This window comes from Convolutriloba macropyga, chromosome 9, assembly GCF_964194025.1.
Source record: "Convolutriloba macropyga chromosome 9, txConMacr16.3, whole genome shotgun sequence".
NCBI lineage: Eukaryota > Metazoa > Xenacoelomorpha > Acoela > Convolutidae > Convolutriloba > Convolutriloba macropyga.
Window position 1 is genome coordinate 28,110,181 of NC_134476.1, and position 24,037 is coordinate 28,134,217.

General features: G+C 37.2%; 2 protein-coding genes across 8 annotated transcripts in view; both read left to right on the forward strand.

The window, feature by feature from the left end:
• Positions 1–17,879, forward strand: part of LOC142345706 (uncharacterized) — a 64,024-nt gene extending 46,145 nt beyond the window's left edge. For 4 of the 6 annotated variants that reach the window (XM_075397959.1, XM_075397957.1, XM_075397961.1 and 1 more), the window contains exons 2-9: positions 6,695–6,906; positions 7,872–8,031; positions 8,176–9,544; positions 10,018–10,227; positions 11,210–11,546; positions 12,313–12,541; positions 13,417–13,875; positions 15,993–17,879. In XM_075397959.1, coding sequence (XP_075254074.1) covers positions 6,862–6,906; positions 7,872–8,031; positions 8,176–9,544; positions 10,018–10,227; positions 11,210–11,546; positions 12,313–12,541; positions 13,417–13,875; positions 15,993–16,237 — 3,054 coding nt within the window. In that variant the 5' untranslated portion in view covers positions 6,695–6,861 and the 3' untranslated portion in view covers positions 16,238–17,879. Of the gene's footprint in view, positions 1–2,424; positions 2,604–3,087; positions 3,873–6,694; positions 6,907–7,871; positions 8,032–8,175; positions 9,545–10,017; positions 10,228–11,209; positions 11,547–12,312; positions 12,542–13,416; positions 13,876–15,992 lie in introns of those variants that run through there. The other 2 variants (XM_075397960.1, XM_075397956.1) reach the window with 2 other exon arrangements.
• The window catches only part of LOC142345707 (uncharacterized), a 577,332-nt gene that overhangs the window by 443,031 nt on the left and 110,264 nt on the right, over positions 1–24,037 (forward strand). The gene's annotated exons all lie outside the window — the stretch shown is intronic.

Below are 24,037 nucleotides of genomic sequence, written 5' to 3' on the forward strand. Positions count from 1 at the left end.
TGAAAAAGAAGCAACCAATTAATAAAGGACTTGAGATAAAGTTTTTCGAGTCCCCCTTTATTTACTTATTTCTCTGATTTTGTACGGACGTTTTTCTGTAGTTTAACAGGATGTGTTAAGAATTAATTAATAACTCGAATTTTTGAAGCTGTCTATGTATAGACATCGTTTTGTCGCATGTATCCATTCTTATTTCTTTAGGCCCACTTTTTCAAACTATCTTTATAAAGTCAGATCAAATCTAATTTTACTCCGTTTTTAGCGTGCAATTTTGTCCTCGTGAATTATATAGAGTAACAAAGACCGTAATTTAATGCGAGTATATTTATTAGTTGCCAGGATATTTGATCAAAATCTGTATGCTCAATGTGAGATCAATTTCTTTCAATCAATGAATGATGCACGCAGCGAATTTTGCGAATGCGTTTTCATCCAGTTTAATGTTTCTGCTGTTGTTAAAACTTCTATAGCGTTGACAATCTATAACGATGCTTGATCTCATTTCTATAATGTGTGGATTTTGAGATGGAGAACTTTTTTCATTTGGTGCTGCATCCATAGTAAAGTAGTATATATGATTTTTATCGGTTCAAAACTGTATGGATGTTACTTAACAGTATCTGAAGTTCATTGCAACTTCTTAATAGTATAATTTGGTTCATTTGAAAGCTAATGGATAGTCAAATAATGAAGAACTTTTGTGACAACGATCAATTGATGCTGCTTGCATTTTTATAGAATAGTTGGCAAATGGATTTTTTTTCCTTTTTCTTCCTCTTGATGACGCTTTCAGAGTTTAAAACGTATGTTTGTATTCATATAGCTAGGTGTTAATGCAGGCAAATTACTGAGTGTGAAAGTTTTTATGTCAGCCTTACATCAGAATGTGAAGAGCGTCTTGAGAATATAAATTTACAATTTCCTCGGGTTGCACATCATAAGTAGGTTTTATATATATATATATATATATATATATATATATATATATATATATATGATCCTTTCTAATTATACAAGATAAAAGATCATTAATGATTTTCTGGCTGTCATAAGGAGAGCATATGCGATTTTTTTATTGAGTATTGAAATTGTATAATATTTGTTTTCGACAGAATGACAGAATATTCACAACGTCATTTATGGCATGAAATATTGATGGAATTAAATTATATTGTTTTTTAAAGGTACATAATTTAAATTTTCACCCAAACTGATTTTTGTGTGCTTCCTCATGTACACAAAAACAACAGAATTAAAGTGTAATATAGTTTAAAAAGTCCATCTAATAAATATTATTTCAAACATTTGACATGAAGAGGTAATTATTGCTCCAACTGGTATTGGAAAAAAATCAGGTTCTAGTCATTTGCGTCAAATTTGGTATACCGACTTTGCTATCGCTAAATAACATGTTAAGGTACGTTGACGTCACAATATGCTGATGCGTAATCTTGCAAGTACACCTTCTGGACCTTAAATTGAGAAAAATAATATTTTTATAGAAGGAATAATTATGAAGTCGTACTATTTCTTAGAAGACAAAGATCATAGATAGTTTCCTTGAATTCTGATATGGATCATATATGATTTCTTATGAGTCGTACCATGATCGTGCATGGAAATACGTTTTGATTTGTATGTCACCATTTATGATCCTCATGTGAGTAAATGGGGGCCCGGGGCTGCCGAGTATTTGTAGGCCAGTCTTTTTTGCCCTTTTTCACCATGAAAAGTGTATTTTATGACAAGATCATAATATTGGTCAGTGTAAAAATATAAAATTGAAAATGATATAGCACGGTGATGATTTTGCCTGCGAGCCCATTCCGCGTGATTTTTAATGCAGTTACACATACTTTTAGATCCCAACCTGGTTATTTTCTTTACAGTGGTTATCATTTTACCTTTATCTGTTTTTTTTTTCGTGTGTATTCAAGTCTCCATATGATCGCTTAGTCATTTCCGCTCCACAGTCATTCACATTTTCTGATTTGGAATTACCACAAAATGGGTATACCTTTAGTATACCTACATTATGCCTTAGCATACCTACAGTATACACTCTTTCCAATTTTTTCAACACGGCATAAACGTATTTGTGAATTTTGGTCTCACAGATAAGAGATGAAGACATTAAGGGACGCACGAAGTCATTGACCTCATTGAACTTGAATGACAACAACTGTTCAATTGTTCTTGTTCTCTTTCTCTCACGCAAATACATTCATTGGCACACTTACACCGTAAACTGTACAAACATACAATACGCTATAAATACTCTTCATACGTGAAAAAAATCTGCTCACGTACACGTGAAATACTCGATACTAAACGTGAACAAAAACAGGACTTAGGTAAGGCGATGATGTCATATCCTATTACGTCATCCTTTACAGCAGCAGGAAAAGAAAGTATAAGCAATAAATCATTTGGTTATAATAACACGCGCTTGTCAAGGTGTGCAAATTACGCTAAGATCCAATAATAATTTACATTCAGATTAGATTCAAGTGCACATTCAAATTCAGTCAGTGTGAAATAAATAAATAAACAGCTCACGTCACTTTTAAAATTAATTGCAGTCGTTCACACTTCAGCCAGCGGTCAGTCAGACGTTGTACAAATCATTGACCCCTTTTACCGTGTAGTCAAGTGGTACAACTAAAAAAAAAACAGTGGTTATCAAACGCTATTAACGGCAAGACTACACTTTCAAGTTTGACGAAAACCGAACATTGAGAAAAAGTGAATCGAAAAGCTTGAAAAATACGTATTCCGCAGCTCAAATTGTAAATTAAAACACTGTAATTTGAAAAACGAGCGCTGTGTTTTCGGAATCTTGAAATTGATTTTTATGCTTATTGTTTTTGCAATAAAAATTGATGGCTTTCAATGCTATCACCCCAAAAACTAGTGCCATTTCTACGGAGCCTTGTTAACTCTATCCTCATAAACTAGGTAATATCAATTAGTAATTAGTAATATCTGTTTTATATTTTGATTGATTGCGCAATACTAATCCAATTAACAAAAATCATAATTGTTTTCTTAGGGTTCAATAATTTCATAAGGTTAAACATCTGTAATAACCCAGGAGAACTTCATTCATCAAACTGTCTTGACTAATCAAACTGATTTGTAGAAACGAAAAGGTGATTATTTCACACGTGAACTGATTTGATTGCTCACACCTGACTTACCAAATAATTATCAACAAACAATAACATTTGTAATTTGTTAATCCATTACTTTCCTTATCTAGCCGCAAAATTAACAAACAAAATTTCTGTCAATTCTTTCCTACAAACGTGTTAACATTCGCCTTCTGATTCTTTTATTCCTTGTTTAGTTTTTACTCCATTTCAGTTTCGTGACTTTTAGTTCGTCTTTATTTCACCCGATTAGTAGAAAAAACTATTTAATCGCAACATTTGACGTCCCGAAATCAAAATTCGATAGAGCATTGAAAGATTTGATAAAACAGCGAAGCTTCAAAACTTCTGAAACTAGTTCAAACTATTTTGAAGTAATTACTTGTCAATTAACAATAATTAGCGAATCATTTTTGGCCTACAGAAGGCGCGTGCTTTTTACAATTTTACAAACTAACAAGCTGATCAAAATTGTGAGTTTCAATTTCGGTCATTGTAACAAACAATTAAACTGCAGAAAATTTTGCAAAACCAGCAGAAAACGTTTGGAACACGTGATAAAGAGCGAGTGAAAAAAGCAGAATACGATCGTCAATATGAGTTTAGTATTGCAGCGACTTTCGTATGCGGGTTCCCCATTCGCATTCTCAAGCAGCAATGGTGGCAAGAATAAGCCTGTTCGTTTCCGGAAAGGAAGCAAGAAAGAAAAATATAAACCAGGTAATGCGTTGTACTTCTTTTTCAGCTTTCAAATTCTAAACATTTATTTTCTGTATCTGATAAAATGTTGGGGGACAACCTGATCTTAATTGCTCATGAGTTAAGATTGACATACATTGATAAGAAGCCCTGGATCTTTTCCGTTTGAGCCCCCCCCCCCCCCCCCAGTACGTTATGCGCACCCCAGTTACAGAGCACGTGCCATTACATAGTAGTTCATTACGTAAAAAAATGGCACGTGCGTCTGGGGGTGAGGTGAAAATAATATGCGGGGGGTGGAGTGGGGCGCAAACGGAAACGATCCGAAGCCCTATTTTTTCAGCGTAAGTTTGGCGTGCTCAAGGGATTCAGCTTTGAGGAACAAGAGAAATTCGTTAGAGATTGCGTCATGGGTACCAAACTAGGATTACAAGAAGATCCGTTGGTTCGTACTGACCCAGTTTCACAGTAGTTGAGCTCTTTGGAAATGTTCCTCGTATTGTACATTACTTGAAATTGACTATAAAGAATTAACGACTTTTTTGATTACCCCTTTTCGCGGGATAGGAACTGAAAACTATTTACTATTGCATTAGCAAGCTTTTATAAATCTGACAATATAAGTCTGAAATGTTATGACCAAGATGACAACTCAAAATAGGTGGATTTTTTGTCTCTTTGAAGTCAGGAAAAAAGTGTAGAGATTAAAATTTCAGACTGAAAAATTATCGAGTTTGTCTCCCTCCGTTCAGATTGTTCTCTAAAAACAAAAAGAATAGATGAAAATTTTATGAGCAAAGCACAATATCACAAAAAAAACTCACAAAATATTCAGGTTTCAATAAAAGTTCTGCAAGGTCTTATCAGATGAATCAAACGTTACTTGGTTCCAGAAGAATCGTTCCTTATTTTTCAATAGATAATTGACGGTTTACAATAGTATTGCTTCCCTTAATCGCCTCCCACGGAACAAAAGATCAACGCCAAGCATGCTAAAAACAAGCGAAATGCAAGCGACAACTCAGCTATTGAGAGCCTTAACGAGATGCAAGACCACGAAGACACTCCTGTTCAACCGCGACCTGATGATTGGGCTCATCCATTGAAGATGTGTGCAAAGTCAAGAAAAAACAAGCCTTCTGCTCGTGGTATGGTGATCCAGTACTATCAGTGCCAAAGATTTGGTCACAAGACGAATGAGTGTTCACAAGAAGCACGACGCATCGGATGTGGTGGTAATGACAAGCTAATTAACTGCACTTTCCTTAGAGATACCTCTAAAGACATGGCAGTCAAGTGTTCCAATACCCACGGAAATGATGCTGCAGTCTAGAAGTAGGCGCAAAATTTACAAGGCACAAGTCACTTAAACTTCCAGCAATCTTCTCCGCATTAAGGTGAACGATCGCTGATTCCTTTTTCAAAGCCAAGTCTACCAAATCGTCAGAATTCGACCTGGACAAATTCCATCAACATTGCAAAGAGTACCGAACAGCTAACTTCATCAATCCCGTCGCCAAGCTCCGCTATCTGCCGTCTGAACCCAACAAGCCATTCAGCCAAGACACTCACAGACAGTCCACTGAATGAATGACTATCACCACTACTACCAGCGACTACAACAACTGAGAGAAAACCAACCACTGCCACAGAGCGACCTAGAGGAGCACGGGACTTGAATGCTCATGAAGTTGCTGTTCACACTTCAAGCCAGTCTAATGAAACCTTTATTAGACAGACAGACAGCAAATAAATGGTCAAAATGACCAGACCATAAAGGTGTCGAGAGACTGAACTGCCTGTAGCTGAAATCAAAATTACCGGTCACAACAGTTTTAATGCAAGAAATTTAATAGGTTTCATTCAAAGTGGGCAAAATATGCTTAATTCAAATTGTGGGCATATGTAAAGTTACCGGATTTCTGATTAAATTTGTCGCAACATGTTTAATTTTCCTGAATTTCTCGGTAAAATTCCCCGACAAATGTCAACATTCCCGAGTTTACCGGTTGTTTCTCCGGGAAATCATGACATTTCTTTTTTCCCGATGTTTTTTTCGAGAAATTTTTATTATCCTGGGATTCCCAGCATTCATGAACAGTGAGAATGAAGAATAGAACCGGCTTGTTGGTTTTTGTAGGTTTATTTGTGTAAAGTTTGATTCTCTGGCTGAATTCTTTTGTCTAGTACGTGACTTCGTTTTGACTAATTTTGTGTAAGAAGAGGTCTTTTTGAATTTACTGTGCTCTCTGAGACCTATAACTCAGATTGTTTGTTGTATTAGGTCTCAACTAGGTTGGTGGAGTTTTGTTGGATACTATGAATGATAAAAATTTATGCCGATACAACTTTTAGCTCGGCGTATCTGATTATTTATATTATATATGACCCTTGATGGTTTCAAACCAAGCACCTGTTCTCGTTTTATTACATGTTATTTGAAAGTTGCATAAAAAATCGAACTATAAAATTAATCTTATTATAAGATATTATCGAATCGGTTGCAATAAATATGCGGCTCTAAAATGAAGATCTAACTTGTAGATTTATTGATATCTTCAAACTAGGAATGAATAAATAACATATCTTGTCGTCGTTTTTAATTTCACTGTTTCTTTGGATCTTTTCCGTTTGTGCCTCCCAGTACGTTATTCGCCTAGAGTTATAGAGCACGTGCCATTACATAGTAAATCATCGTGTAAAAATATGGCAGGTGCGCCTGGGGGGTGCAAATAATATGCGCCCACTAAGCTAGGGGGGGGGCACAAACGGAAAAGATCCTTTTTTTGGCTAGTTTGTCCCTGAAAATTTTTAGGTTCACAAAATTTTTTTTCCTATTTTAGGCGTAACAGAGCAATCAACTCCACCCATTGAGGAAAGTAACCTGAGAGAAGTCAGCAGCCCCAACATTTGCAGCGTCAACAGCTATAGCTATAGTCAGGGTTCGAACTTGAGCAGTAGTCTGTATAAAGCGGAAGGAGGAATTGGAAACAGAAACGGAGTTAGTGGAATGGACCTGGCAGCCGCAGTCGAATTCCACCGTTGGAGTGAAGAGGTATCAAAATCTATTGGGTTAAGATAAGGTTAAATGAATCGGTGTGAAAAACAGCTGAACCTAAAATCGATTACCTTTCTTGTTTATGTTTAAGGTAATAATTTTTTACTCAGTTTTTTTTTCATATCATTTTTTACGATACGCTACAGAAGACAAACAATCAGTAACCTTAAAGCATACTTATATATTTATCCTTAAATACACACACACACGCACACACACACACACACACACACACACACACACACACACACACTCATATATATATATATATATATATATATATATATATATATATATATATATATCCATGCTTAAAAGAGTAAGGAAAGGTATGTTCAAGATACAAATATCCCAGGCCAAAATGTCAGCATACTTCAACTCATAATTGTTTAAGCGAAGTGCTGAATGTACCAAACTTTGATGAGAATTGTTCTGAAGGAGTTGAACTTACAAACTTCAGCTTTTTGAAGTAAGCTCTCAGAGAATCTGTTTGGTGGGTCGCAGATGGCGCAACTACCGTGAAAATGTACGAGATCTGAATTCAAATGTGCATCTCTCATACTTGCACGCCAAGTGTGCTTACCATTACACCTATTCGTATTCAGTTTTCTAACTTTGGTGTAATTTTTAGTTGACATTCAAAGTTGATCTGGAAAAAAATAAGGCAAAATCATTTGAACAGAACAACTAGGTGAATTTTCGTTTAGATAAGAATCTTTCTAGCAGCAATCATTCTTAACTCATCTCAATAGTTGTTTTACTCGATGATTGGATTCAATGTAAAAATTTCAAGTTTTTTCATCAAAACTGCTAGACTGTATATTGTATATCTTGTATCCTGACGGTAAGTCTTGTATAAGCGTCAGGATCTTGCATCCTGAAGGATAAACATTATTTGCAAGAGTCTTGCAAGATCTTACTAGATAACCGTTGGAGTTCATCTGGGGTTGTGTGTTGATCAGGTGGGTCTGAGTGCAGAGACGAGGCAGTTGTTGAAGAGCGAAGGGTTCTCTACAATCCAGGCAGTCACTCAGCTGGCATCTGGAGATCTAGAGGTGCTGAATCTGGACAACCAGCAGAGAGAAGTACTCCAGAATGCTCTGTCACAGCTCAACTCTCGAGGTATGCCTCGGATGATCGTCATAGAAAAAATGTGACTACCCATATCTACGCCATATAGGAAGTCAAGTTTTCGATAAAGAGAGTGGCGATTAATTTGCGGGTAATTTTTTTTCTGTTTTTTTATTATCATAATTATTTTTACAGGATCACAGACCAGTCACCAACCAACACCCAATCTGAGCAATAATCGTCCCAACAGCTACACGGAACCCACGCCGAATCAACCACAACCGGCTAGCGAATGCAAGAAGAAAAAGGGTGGAATGAACAAACAGTTGTACCCGGATCTGAGGGGGTACGAAAACGAGTTCAGTGACCCAGAACCCGACAACTCGGTGCCCTATCACCAGCAACCGATTACCCTACCTCCGTACCCTGAATCACTCGTTGAGGGGGAACTGATAACTGAAGCGAAGCGGGAACAAGTAACAAACAAGGGATCTGACGCTAACGGAGACGAACCAAGTTCTCCTCGGAGCAAGGAGGAAGCTAGCAGTGGGAAGGGTAAAAAGAACAAAGGTAAAGGTGGTAGTAAGAGCAAGCCTGTACCAATTCCAACCTCACCCAATTTGATGAACGATTACCTGGGTGGCACTCCGGCAGACGAAGAAGGAACGAACCCTGGATCCCCAATGTCACCTGGCAGTTTCAGCAGCGCGTTTCTGCACAAGTTCAAGTTGACAAAAGAAAACGAAAAAGAAAAGGATGACAAGGACTTTGAGAAGGAAAAAGGTAAAGATAAGGAGAAGGAGAAAAAGTCTGGAAAAGACAAAGAACGGAAGATAAAAGTGAAAATTCCGAAAATTCTCAAAGTAGCAAGCAAACGCGAGAAAAAACTGAGCGAAGAAGATGACCCCACTGAAGTTATCGCATTTCTGCGGGACCAAATCCGCGGCGAAAGCCAAGACGAGGAACCAGCAACGTCTGAGCAACCCGACAGAAAAATTGATGACAACACGGAACAAAAGTCACAAGGTCAAGTTCTGGTTGAAGATCATCCTTTGATGCCTGTGGACGAACCCGCAGTACCTGAAGTGAAGAGTTTGAAAGACAAGTTTTTGGATCAGTCAACTTTGTGGAAAACCGGGTACCCTGAGGTATACCAGCTACCTCAGGTCACTATTTCTCGCGATGACGAGACCTTCATCCGGCACTGCGAGATTGCGACTCCAGATTTTCCGGTTGAACTTGTGGTCCAGGAGAAAGTTCTCCTGTGCGTGGGCGCATCTGGTGCAGGTAAAACCACCTTGATCAATGGACTGGCTAATTATCTCTTGGGAGTTAAATGGGAAGACAGCTTCCGATTCCAAATCATTCCGGACAAAGAGGATAGGACAGATATGGATTCAGCGAGCCAGACGCAGTGGATTACAGCGTACACATTCTATGTGGAGAAAGATATGGCACCATTCAAGGTCACCATTATTGACACTCCTGGGTTCGGAGACACAAAGGGCATTGATCAGGACCAGGAGCTGGACAACAAGATTCGCAATCTCTTCGATCACACCAAGTATGCTAATTTTAACCTCTTAACTTTGCAAATAAATCATCGAAAATTGGCAGTTTGAAGTTTTTCGGTTTCTTTTGCACCATCCAGATATTTATTTTGGCCGTGTTTTGTTCCCGAAATACTCATAATTGTCAAAATCTATCTACATGTAGCACAAAATTTTCTACTTATACTTTTTCTAGTACTCAAAAATTTTCACTGAAGACTGTCATCTTTTTATAATTTGCTCATCTATTTTGGAATGGGCTCGATTATTTGAGAAACAAATGTAGATTTGTCACTAGACCAATAGTAATAGTTAAACTACAAACTGCAGCTTGAAATTTTTTCAATAATAATTGTCTTTGATATAACATAATCTGTCTGCGCCGTAATACAACAAAAATGTGTCCATTAATTTGTCTATTTCATTATGCTGTTTCACATATAATACAATAAGATCAATATGTCTATTAAATGAGCCCAATTTTTAGGTTTGGTCTGGACCAGCTGGACGCGGTTTGTTTCTGCACCCAGGCGAGTGAGACTAGAATGAATGCATTCCAGAGGTACATCTACCACAGAGTGCTCTCTATCTTTGGCAAGGATGTCGAGAACAACATCTTCATGATGGTCACTTTCGCAGATGCACAGGAACCCAAAGTAGTCAGACTACTCAAAGAGCACAACATACCCTTCAACAAGTGAGCCCGACAAAAATGTTCAAAACCAAGTCTGAGGTGCGCGACCCAAGCTAGCTCTGATCAGACTGATTTGGGTCGCGCTGACCCAGTTCAGTCGCGCACGCGATGTACCAGACCATAGCTTGGCCCACGCACAGGGTAACAAGCCCACTTGGAATGCGCACTGAGGGTTCCAGAGCTGCTTGAGTACTTTATTTGGAGGGGGTTACATGATTTGCTTGTTTTCATTGAACAAAGAAATTTGAGAAATGCATTACTTAAATATAGGACTGTATGATTTGCTGGTTTTAAAACCTTAGTTCGAGCATTCTTCTGGAATTCAACTGAGAAATGTTGAAAAAAATCTTCGGTTGAAAAAAACTGTTGAGAAAGTTTAGCTATAGATCTTAATATAGTTTTTCACTGTATAATAATGATAGTAAATTGTGTCTTGGTGTCTGCGTCATTTATTTTTAACGTAATCTGCAAAAACAAAAAAGGGGAGTAACAAATCAGAACACCTGAGAAATCGCAATTAGACCGTAAAGATCCCTTTTTAAGAGTCTCAGTGTAAAAGAGGAAGTCGTATGTGTTAAAATTTGGTAGTCGTCAAAATATAGTCCGTGTCTAAACAAGATTTGATTTTAAATACCATTTGCCATTGAGCCGACGAAAAGAAAATGAACTTACAGCGTTAATAACTAGTTTGCTTGATCATTACTCCACATTAGCCTTTTCTCCTAAGAAATAACGTGGCGTTTCATTAGTGGAGGTTTAGAATTCACCGGAGAATTGCTTTGACATTTATGTTGAAGGAATGCGCTGATTTTCAAAGTCAGATACAGTTCAGCGTTTGCTTCCTATGCAACAGCCGATTTCAAATATTGAAGTTATTCAGAATGTTTGTTAGAAATTTTATTAGTTTAGCATCGAGAAACTGTAGTTGTGATTGTGATTGCTTAGTAAACTATCTTAATCAATATGATGCTAACATTCATTTCAGGTACTTCAAATTCAACAATTCGGCACTGTTCGCGTCCAACCGAGGAGTTGGAAGTGACCAGAAACAGGGTACAGCTGATCCGTTCTCCAATAACCTTGACGACCCTGCTGACTCCGGTTCTTCAGATGCGGTGTTCAACCAGCTGTTCTGGAACATGGGCACTTCTTCATTCCAGTGTTTCCTGGAGTACCTGGATAACAGAGTTGACCCTGTGACCTTGTCTTTGACTAAAGAGGTCATGGCTAAAAGGGAGTCACTTCAAGTGTACATTGTGGGTTTGCAGGAGAACGTGAAGAAGGGACTGCTTGCACTTGATCAGATCAGACAGGAGATGCAGGTAAACTTTTCTATGAAAAAAAAAATAATTTTTTACAAATTGCCATAAAATTTAGTTTTAAATACGAACTGTGGAAACACGGTTTAAGAAGATCTCTGTAAAATGAAAATTAATAAAACGTCAGAGAACTCAGCGCTTTTTTTCATACAATTCAGCGCATTTCTCCCAAAATAATCCGCTAAAAAAGAGCTTTTTGGCAAATAGATTCTAAAAGATTTAGCTCATTTAAGATGACGTTAGTTATTGCTTACTATTGCAACGATACCAAAAAGATTCAGAAAACCTCGCAACTGCTTCATCGCAAATATAATTAAATTCGGATGCAAACTAAAGAAAACCTTATGAAAATCATGAGCGCTCGTAATCTTCTCTGATCAGCCTTTAGTGCGCTCGGAGGCGTTTCTGTTCAGACCCACGTGTGGTTGAGTTAGCCTCTGATCAGGGTATCCTGCGTTTTTGTGGTCTCCCAGGCGATGTAATATCGAGCCCAGAAGTAACAGATGTCTGATTAGAGGTCAAATCCGTCCGGGTCCGAACAATTTTTTCTCAAATTGATAAATTTTAGCCAGACATTTTTTGACCCAGGATGAGATCCTCGTCCGAAAACTGCGATGATCAGACCAAATGGGGTCGCGCGCAGCTGGGCCCAGACCAAGCAGACCCGAAAATGGCTCTGATCAGACTAAATCTATGGGTCTCAAGAAGGCTGTTTTTAATAGAAGTGGTAGTTAATTATATAACCTTGTAATTTTGCTACAAATAACAGGTTGTGAGGCAGCACGAAGCTGACATAGCTAGGAATCGGGACTTCACGTACAGTGTGAAAGAGTACTACACTGAGCGAGTAGACAAGCCCCCAGGGAGGCACGTGACCAACTGTCAACAGTGCAATCGCACCTGTCATTTGAACTGCAAGTACGCCAATGACCAAGAGAAGGCAAAGTGCAGTGCTATGGACTCTGAGGGATACTGCAAAATATGCACTCCTGCACAAGGTACAAAAAGTTGAACCAGTTTTTATCCCATACCAAACCGAAATGAACAAAAAAAAACTGGACGAGTTTTTCTTAAGTTCTTCGAAATTCGCACGGTCACTCAAGTGCATTTAGAGATTTGTATGTAGATATGGAAATTGCAACTCAGCTTAACGAACAAATTGGAATAAAACTTAGTAAACAGAGACCTGAGGTAGAACTCTAAATTCTTAACTAGTTTCATTGTATTTTTGTGATTGATGTCTTGGATTTTCGCTGCCAACGCACATCTGCCTTTTGTATTTTCTCATATTAAGTTTCAACTCTTTTCTCAATATCCCCTTCAATTGTTAATCAATAACATAACCTGTCAATTAACCCGGAGTTAGTTTTGTGCGCAGCTATTTTTGATCAAAACTTCAAACCCGACCATACCTTTCCGTTGAGACTACCATGTAAGAACTGCGACAACAGTTGTAACTGAAGAAAGTTTGGCAAATTGGAAGCTCATTCCCAGGGTGCCTATTCCTAATTTTTTTTAAATACATAATTCGAAAAATTTTGTTTTAAAAACAACAGTTGTAACTGAAGTAAGTTTGGCAAATTGGAAGCTCATTCCCAGGGTGCCTATTCCTAATTTTTTTTAAATACATAATTCGAAAAATTTTGTTTTAGTATTAAAAAGGTCATTTTAATTGACAAAAACTATGCTGCTTCTCATCTTTCGTGGAGTATATTAGAGATCGTTGAACTTTTGTCATTATTGCTTGGGCTGCTTTGACGTTACTGTTTTCTGTAACTGATAGTTGAGATCAGGCAATCATGCCTATTTTGTAAGAAAGATAAGAACACACATGATAATTATGATAAACTACCAAAATCAAAAACTGGTTTAGGTGGAAAATGTCACTGGAGTGTTCACTTTAACATGGCCTACTACTTCCTATTCAAAGAACGGGTTGTAGAGAAAAGGGCCGAAGACTTGTTCAACAAATACAAACAGGCAACAGACAGGAAAATTGACGCGGAAACTCTTCTGGCCAAGATTGGAGATACGTTCACAAATATCCAGGGTGAAGTTATCTGGCAAACGAACGAAATACGCAAGTGTCTGGCCCAGCTGGGCGAAATTGCCCTGAAGCCCAGTCCTTTGACAACTTTGGACTATATTGACCAGATGATAGTTGCTGAGAAAGACACCTGTCAGCCAGGATGGAGGGAGAGGGTGTACCAGTTGGAAAATGCAAGGCAGCATGCGGAGTATTTGCAAAAGTTACAGGATGAGGGTTATGATCCTTGGGAAGAACATCAAAGTCAGCACAGACAGGCGCAGCAATTCGCCGACGGAGAAGGAAGTGAGTTTACGGAAAATCTGTACATAGTTTTTGATGCTTCGTTAAATGGGAACCACAATTTTAGCTGAATGTTTGAGCATTTTAAGGGTCTCGGAGCAACTGAGCGCTGAATCATGATTTTTAAACTCTGGATTTTTAATAGCCGCCCTCATCTTCTCAGCCGGCTATTATTGCGCTCGTATTTTTTTTTACTTCGTCAAATTTTTTTCGCTTTACCATTTTGCCGCTTTTTCGACATTTTGCGTGAAATCTTTTTGACTTCTATAGGCTAGTTTCTCTCTTCTCTCATTCTGCTAAAAGTGAATTTGAACATCAGTTGCTAAGCAAAGCAATTCAAAATGAACAGAGTCGGTATAGAAAATTGAAGTCAGAAATAGAAACGGGATAAACCCATAAAGCCCAATTTTAGATGCCCGCTATTTGAACGTCGTTCCTATAAGTCTTAGTTACCACCTCTAATGCTTATTGGTGTTGATAGTAGCCCCTGTAGCCTCTCTCTAAGAAACAGAAGTATGTTCAACTACAAAATGCCATCAAAATAAATCGGACTTAAAAAATATTTTTGTACAAAATTTTTTTTTTTTCAATATATTCTATTCGTTCAATCCCAAACATGCTTATTGGAATCAACGGCGGCTATTTTCCGGCAATCTGCCGGGTATGTTTACTATGGCCGTAGTCTGGTCATGTCTTCTTTAACAGTGTCACGAAAAAATCAGGGAAAAAATTCGGATGTCTGAATTATCTGTGGCCAGTTTCCAACCTAATTCAGAAAATCTTATGCCCAGTCAAAATTTTCATCAAGAAAAAACCCTTGGCAGAGACGTTGACAGAAATAGGAAAAATTCTAGTTACAAAAACGGTAAAGACAATAATGAATTTAAAAAAATGTTGCAAGAACAAAATGAATAAATAAATGGAAGCACCTTCAAAAATTATATTATTATTTTCATCATCATAAAAATAAATTGGTATTCTCTGTTTTGCACCAACTGATTTTACACCCCTCTTTACAACACCCCTGCTATTCTTTTGTCAGACAGTTGAATAAAGTAAGAAATGTTTTTTTCTTACCTAGTACTTGCAGTGAACTTTTGTATTTGTCGGCTCGCCGTGTCTCACGTGACCATCTGATTATAGTCATTTTTTTCTGAAAACTTTATGAAAAACATCATGAAAACTCAAAACAGCATGTAGATCCCATTTTCAGAAAAAAATGCTTTCTGGATTTTTACTGCACATACTTGGCTATCAAAGTATCCTTAGGTCACTCGGATTCAGTACTGAATAGTTTACTCATGGAATATACTGATTCAGTACTGAAAGTATATGACACTCGGGTCCGGGTAAGGTTTGAAAGCTGAAAACATGAAAAGGTTTTGACTCGGACTGTTAAGAGTAATGTGCATAGAAAGCGGCCATTTTTTTCTAGAGTTCTGTTGCTTGAGTGAACTGAATGCTTTTTTAGCTGTGAAATTGTTAATTGTTGGAAAATATCATATTGGTATTAAATTAAATGCCTCAACACGGAATGAAATCATTATTTTCAGCGTTGAATCATAGTAACTTTTATTCTGTTTTTTAATCCGCCGAGTATCATGACTATGTCAAAAATTACAATGATCGGAGTACGAAATCAGGACAACATAGTTTCTCTGAATTATGAATTTGTCCTGAACTACATCCCAAGAAGTTTGCTCACCTCGGCGGTGAGGGGGGGGGTGGTGTTTGTTTTTTGTTGTTGGATGCTGATTGGGGAAAGAATGAGGGTCTGCCCCCGTATTTTTTTTCAGCCGCAGTGTAATAATTACATTCAACATTCGACACTTCAATGACCCCCCTCCTCCGTGAACAAAAATTGTTAATTCAAAAGTTGTTTGTCGAACTGGATTGTAACTGGTGACGGATAACGTCTCCTTACATCTCGGCACACCAGTTTTCATGTGATTTTGTCATGCTTGGTTTTTTGCCTTTTTACTTTAAATTAACCAGCTTGTAACCCGCTGATTAGATGGAGCGTTTTGGTCTCAAAGTAACTGTGCCCACTTCACACAAATATTTCTTGCCTGCCTCAGATTTAGAATTGTTGGTTTTAGTTCAATCCTTTTTTTTATCAGATAGTGCTCTTGTATCGAGTGAACAAACTAAAGAGTCTCGACTGCAGTCAGTGACTGAGTTCCTACACAAGCTCAAATCTGGAGTTTGGGGTTTTATCGCTGACGAGGACGACTGTCATGATGGTGATGCTGACATCAGTAAGAATTCGTACCTTGGTGGCAGTCAGCCCGACCTCCCGGATGTTGATATACAACCTGCTGCACCGGATGCTCCTCCAGCCCAATCAACGTCGAACCCGATCTAAGGATACCAAAAAATGCACGTCGCTGCAAGAAACTGACAAAACTATTAGAGCTGTCTAGGAAGGCTTTGCTCAGAAAAATTGGTATCAAAACTTCGTATTTGTGAATGAGTCCATAAAAAATTTTGAACAAACTGGTTTATGTTTTGTATGAAGAAAGTAAAGATCAAATGTAGATGGTGTGTTCATGTGCGTCTATGAGTTATACGATATCTTTTATATTCCGTAAGCTGCAATTAGGCAGAGGTGTCTATGAAGTAGAAAATAGTGTTTTGTATTACCCCTTTGTTGACTAGTGCTTTAAGATAGCGATCCTTGTGAATAAATAGTATATTAATAGTTGATTACATGAATAATAGTTATTAACCCGATAAACCCAATGATTACTCGAATTTGAACACTCAACAATTAATAGTTACTGAGGGTTTCCAAGATTGGGAAGATTTCTAAGAAAAATGTTTTAATAGTTCATTAAGCGATTGCGGCTATTATTTTGGAAAAGTAGAACATAAAAATCGAAAAAATTGAAAAATAGTGGTCGGATTTAATTGATGCGAGTATTTGCTATACTTTACCACCTTAATGTTACATAACCCATTGACTAATGTTTATTCCCCCCATATAAGTTACCATGTAAATCGTCCCGCCCCCCTCCCATCATTCGTGCTATAAAGGGTTCTCTATCTCTCTCTTTTTATCCCTATGGTGGCATTTTTGTTATCTTTAACTTTGTCTTTGCATTCACCTTAGTTATACTAGCTAGTTAGTTATTTTTTTAGTTAATTAGTTGGCGAATGAGACTTCCTCGACACGTGTGACTAAATTAATCAGTCCAAAAATGTTGGTATAATAGCAAGTAGTTAAGTAATCCTTTAAACATTTTACGTGAAATATTAGTCTGATCTTTTTTCAACATCCTCTATGAGGTTTGTCGAGATTCATGTTTAATCTTACTCCTTCCTTTGAATGTATATCTGACTTGTACAACACCTGCCTAATCAAATGAGAAGCGTTATGCCGTAAGGGATGTCCAACTTGTTCACCCCTATTCGTTTCACCCCCCTTTCGTTTGACCTCGATTATTTCACCCCTCTTTCTTTTCACACCAAAATTTTATTTCCTTATATTGCGGGTACAATTAACGGGTTCAAGATTTTAAGGCTTGAGAAAAATGGTAATGGGGTGAAAAGATATGATGTTAAAATGTGGGTATAGAATGAAACGAGATGCGAAGAAGCATAACCGCCATTCGTTTGTGTCCTGTTTACTTGTTGTTTACGTACTAATTAGAAGAAAGATATAAAAGAACAAACCCGACCCGCTAATGTTTACGCATTAACTACTGTTGTGGAACCTGTAATACTATGTTAATCAGTGAACTTAAGAATTGATTATACTGAAGATTCGCAGCTTCACAAGTGCAGAAATTTGGTAGTGCTAAACACTTAGGTGGCTTGAAGTTTTGGAAATTTTTGGAGCAAATGTTTGTCAATTAAAGAAGTTTCAAAATGCTCCTGCTAAGTCTCAACATTTAGACAAAACTATACGACTGGGCAGCAAATTGAAGTTATGTGGAATTGTTGATTTATTAACCGCTTTTGTTCGTTAGTGTAATGTGGTAGTTACAATTTATTTTAAAAAATCAGCTTTTCATTGAGAATAAATGAGGTACAATTGTATGCATAGAAACCTAAATGCAACAAAAGGATCAGTTGCAATTTTCCCCTCGATTCTTTTAATTGGCATAAAATCAGTCCGGAGAGATTCTATTGTATGCGACTCTGTTATTTTTCAGAAAACTTGTCTCAAACTAATATCAAAATTGGCAGAAGCACAGCTTGAATTCAGAGGCAACTTCACAACGAATGAGTAAAATTTTTTGGAAAACTAAATTCTAAAATTGTAAATGAAAAACTAAATCCCAAAGTGCAAAACTAAATTCCAACATTCCAACTAAATGAAAAACTAAATCCCACAATCAAAAATAATCTATTACTCATTCTTAATATCCATTTCCCTCAATCGGTTCTGCCCTTAACTGTGCCTTATTCTTTTGTCATATGATTTGCATTTCCCCTGCTCCTCTGGTAAGATGAGACAAGGAACAATGTTGAAAATCCCAAAATTTTCCATTTTTGGAGACAGCTGTTGTTGACCCTCACAATTGGGTCCTCTGTTAACCTTTGTTAACGAACACATTAAAATGTTTTGCTGTTCTGCATGAATCAAAGTAGTTTTATGAAGAAGTTTTCTGCGCTCTTGTTTTGGCCAATTTAGTAATTAAAACAATGAAAACCCCTTTTCTCGGATTACAGTAAAATAGAAAAAACAGAGGGCGGACAATTTTGATTTCAACGTCTAAAATGGACAAACTTACCAAAAATGTTTGAAATCATTTGCATCGTGGCCCGCGCCGAGGTATCTGGTGGAATTGGCTAATGAAATTATCAAGAGCACATAATCATTTAAAATTTTGTGCTCAGAATAATTTATCAGCAGACCATTAAATGTCGACAACCACATATTAAAAAAATCTTCATTGATGTTTTCAGTGATTGATTTTCTAAATTTAATAACTCAAATCTCTCAAACTGTTCCAAAATTTAATTAACTCATGAAAAAATTCCAAATGATCGCCTCGAAAAGAAAAAAAACTGTAGTTTGACAATCATTTAAAATTTTGTGCTCAGAATAATTTATCAGCAGACCAATAAATGTCGACAACCACATATTAAAAAAACATTCATTGATGTTTTCAATGATTGATTTTCTAAATTTAATAACTCAAATCTCTCAAACTGTTCCAAAATTTAATTACCTCAAGAAAAAATTCCAAATGATCGCCTCGAAAAGAAAAAAAACTGTAGTTTGACTAAGCATGCTTTAAAATAAATTGCGGTTAAAGGTTGAAAGAATTGAATTGCCATTTTGAGCCTTAAACGCCGATAAAATCCAGAATCTGACAGTTCAAGGTTAAAATTACAGCAAAATTTGAATACTTGTTATATTGCCGTTTAAGTGGACAAAGTTTTGAGTTATTTTATATTCACATCTGCAGGTAAAAAAATACATTAGCACCATAATTCAATGCTGATGTAACAACCTACTTGAATCGACATCCAGCGAATCTCTTTTAAATAAGTGAAATAGTGAAGCATGATAATTGTGGTGCAGTTATAAGAAAAAAGACTCAAACACTGGAAGACGAAATTCAAAAAATAGTCGAGACTCACATTTTCTTAAAGATTGGCCTTTAGTGGGTTGAAGAGTAAAATTTAAATAATACTCTTATCCAAGTTCACAACATTAGGCACTAATAGATGCGGGCGCCTGGTGCCAGACTCTCTCTGTTCATCGCTATTTGCTACAAATCCCAAAGTACTTCTCTGTGAACCTTCAAGAGGGGTATGACAGAAAACTACGTCGCTATCGAGACCAAAAGCGCCGAAGGTCACGGCGATTGAAAGCACCGTTTAACATAATCATGTGCATTTCAGTTTAGGTAGCCCGGACTGAACTGCAAGTCAAGATCAGTACTGGACCAGTCTAAATGCAATTCTACTTGCACATATCAGTACTGTGCACTTCTAAAAACATGCTTGCAAGTCTGAAAAGTCTTTGCCAAGACTTGGATTACACTTGCAAGTTGATTCCCAAGTCAAAATCAACTTTTCAAAAAATTTCGGTTGAAAATTTTGAATTCCAAAAAAATTTCGCATCGTACAACGATTTTTGCAGTTTTTCAAATGCACTTTCTCGGGGCGCCTGACAACTGATACAAGCTGACAATAATTGAGCCAGGGCGACCGGGAAGGTAGCAAGGGGCAACCAGGGTCCATATTTGGCCGTTTTTAGGTATTTCTGAGACGTTTTCAGCCGTTTTCAGCCGTTTTTCAGCCATTTGGAGCCAAATTTTAGCCGAGAATCGACAATATTTGATTTTTTCAGATTTGCCAAATGTTGAGCCTTGAAAAATTGTGAAAAAGTGTACCGCAGTTAGGGTCTCCTTGCTGTCCCTAGTACCTGTTATCCACCAGCAAACGCCTATTGATCCTGTTTTGACCCAAAATGTCCAAAATCAAAAAGAATATGGATCTATTCAAAATTCAGACATGAACTGAAATTAAATAATAGACTTGCGTTTAGACTTGCACGTCATGGCCATGACCTGCATTTATACTGACAAGTGTAAAAAGCGACATTATCATAGCTCTGAATCAGTACTGATATAAGACTTGCAATTTGACGTGCCCAGTACTGATGTTGACTTGCCGATAGGTTCCGGAGCTTACTGCGCACTACGAGCGTACAACAATTTCCCAAAAATAATGCGGTTGAACGGAGATGAGTTCGAACGCAACATAGTCTGATCCTAAAGCGCGTATGCGCCTGATCAGAGCTATTTTTGAACGCCAGATAAGAGCACACAAATATCAAGCGATTGTTCGCCAAATCATTAGCCCTTTCCAGGCGGGTTCTCAAATTGTGCTGACTTTTTTTCGAATGGTCAGTTTTGAAAAACGAGCACCTCAATCGGATTAACAGAAAATTCAATAAATTAGAAATAACTGATTAGTTCATTCTCCCTCTACCTTTCTAGAATAAAATTTTAAGAAAAACTGTCAGTTTCAACAATTCCCTTGGATAAGGCTCATTTTTTTTAAATAGTTGCAATAGCTAAGTGCTGCTATTGTTGGGATTCTCTTGGTTTCTTACGAAATGAATGAGTACTGATTCGCTTTCGATCTCTTTATGAATAAAGGATGAGTAAGAGTTTAATATTTAATACAGGTTTTTTTCAGCTGAATCGTCTCAGTTGAGTAAATGTGTGAAAGCGGAGCTTCAAAAAATTTCTCAGAGTTTTACTGTATTAAAGAAGCTAGTTGGATACGCATTCAACACAAAGCTGATCGAGTCAGTATATGTCGACATAATTCATTCCTAAATATAATAACAAGTGGTACGCCATATCTAAGGTTAGATTATTAACTCAATTCTTCTCCAAAATCATGACCTGTTTTTAGAATATTCTGTGAATTTTTTACATGGTTAACAATCCAATCCTGACGTCGGCTTTGCACAGAAAAAGTGTCGTTTGAAAGTTGTGTCGACATATTTATAATCACACATTCAAAAGCTGAGAATTGACGAGTACAATTAAAATATCAGACGATAGATAGAACTGAAACGCGACGCCAGAGGAGCTGAGAACTTAAATTTTAACTTTTGAATGTTAATTTGATATAAGTTGCGGATTGCAGTAAAATAATGTGTCTTGCTAACGTGAAGCTTGTAATTTGTCTCACCATCGATTCGACATTGAAAGTTAGAGTAAAGTGAGTGCAAGGAAAAAAGGAATCTCTAATATCTAACTATTAAGCTGACGTAGAAATTCCCTTTTAAATTAATTGAGTAGTTTCGGAAAACGAATTTAGTCTTCAGAAAAGTCGGACGATTATTTATTTGGACTAGTTAACAACGTTTAATGCAAGTATAGCGGATATAAAGTTTAAAAAATGAATTGCACAATTTAGTATGCCGAAAGTTTGTAAACTGATAATAACAAACTAGGCTGTATAGAACTTTTTTTTGTCATTTATAGGAAAGCAGCCGTTACAAATTGATCTTTTACTTCTTTCTGTATCAAATAGTTTTGGCTTGTGATTTGCAAACATTGGAGTTAACGTTTAGAGCACTCACTCAGCCTCAAAGTTCAGTACTTAGTAACATTTGGTGATAAGACGAGTTCGAGAAATTGTGACCGCATTGCAGTCCCTCCTCTACTCAAACTACAAATTGTCGTGTAATTGTTAATTTCATGTGTTTGTTAACTTTGATCTTTGAGTTTTCCGTTCCACCTTTTGTCGTTTGTTCCGGTAATCATCTGGTCATATATTTTAGCTGAACCACATCTGTGTTTAATCTGAAATTTTGTTTCTTTTCCGTTGTCCCAATGTGTATTGATGTTAACATTTGGAGTAGTTTTTTCGGATTAACATTTGGAGCACAATTGGAGTTAGCTTATAATTATCAGAACTTGGTACAGTTCCTCATCTCTACTCGAACCAAACACATTTACAATAGCCCTATTCGACAGACAGCCCATGCACCAATCTACCAAAGCTTTCAGCTACCGCATAGTATATAACTTATCGCCTCTAGCTACCACAAATTTACCCGCAAACCTCAACCACCCCTCCTCTTTGCATCTATCAACCATTACCTCTTCCCATCGCCAATCAAGCGGAATCATTTCAGCCTATTAAGTTATTTTCATCAGCCACATCTGTCACCTTCCTAAATTATACAAGCAAACACTTCTTTTAATTATTCTGTTTTTTGAAAATGATCTTTCCCGGGTCGAGAAAACTCATGTAAGAAATGCGCTGAAATGCGCTGATTTTTCAAAAATTTCAGCGCAAAAACCTTACATAAAAGTGCACTGAATTGTGCTGAAATGCGCTGTAACGTTGCAAAAAATGCGCTGAAAACCATTGAGTTTTCAAAAAACTTTTTCAGTGCTTTTCAGCCCATTTTTTAGAAAAAGTTAATCGTCATATAAGGAAAATTAAATGGTTCGAAATTAAGGATTCGGTGTCAGAAAGCGTTTAAATCCACTAAATAATTTTAACAAATGCACTGACATTTGAATCCATTTCTTACAAATTTTCAGCGCAAAATTATTTAAGATTTTTGCGCTGAAAAATCACCGCGTTTCAGCTCATTTCAGCGCATTTCAGCGCATTCAACTCATTTCTTACATAATTTTAGCACATTCAGCGCACTTCTTACAAAATAACGCGCTGAAACGGCGCTGACATCTCGACCCGGGTTTGGATCTTTTCCGTTAACGTCCTGGGGGGGGGGGGGGGAGAAACGGAAAAGATCCGTTCTTTTTTATAACTTTTTTTGCAGTGCTCTTTATAATGTTTCCGGTTTTGTACTGGTTACGTCTTTTAATTTTTTTTGAAACAGTGACTCATACCATTTAGAGTTTTCAGTGAGCTTCTAATGTTCGGTAACTTGTAACTGCTAGAAGTACTTATAGTGAAAATGTCATTCGGAATATTTTGGGCACCATAGCAGTACCTCCTTCCTGCTCAAACTGAGACCCGCCCACACCTATTACCCTCAAAACTACCACCGGTCACATTTTCCACATAGTTCACTACTCATCCCCCCTCAAGTTCGGCATCTTCCAATTTACTCCACCCCAAATAATCTGCCCGTACGATAATACCCCATTTACATATTCCCACCGCTATATCTACCTTTTGTTTAAACCATATTAAGCCCACCGCAAACCCCCTCAACAGCATTCCACCAAGAATTTTCAATATGAGATACATTTAAATGCAAAGTTAGGAACACTTTGAGACTGTAAACTTTTTGGTTGGTTTCGTTAGGTTTAAGTCTTTTAGTTTTGGTTTTGCAGAACTCTTTGATGTGTCCGGATTTCTTCTGGTGGTGTCTCTGTAACTGAAGCATATCTTAAGCATAACTGAAATTTTTTTGACTCGAATTTTGTCTTTTCTTCTCTTTGGACGTTAAAAAATCAATTAGAGCTTGCAGTGAGCTTCTAATGATCAAAAGACTCAAGTTGAAAAGTAATTTTTGTGGATTTTGACTCCACAGCATTACCTTCCCGGGTCGAGGTTTTTGGGTAAATTTTCTTAAGAAATGCGGTGAATGCGGTGAATTTTCGTAAGAAATGCGGTGATTGCGGTGAATGCGGTGAAAAAAATAATTCACCGCTTTTCACCGCATTTCTTACAAAAATTCACCACCAAATTCACCGCATTT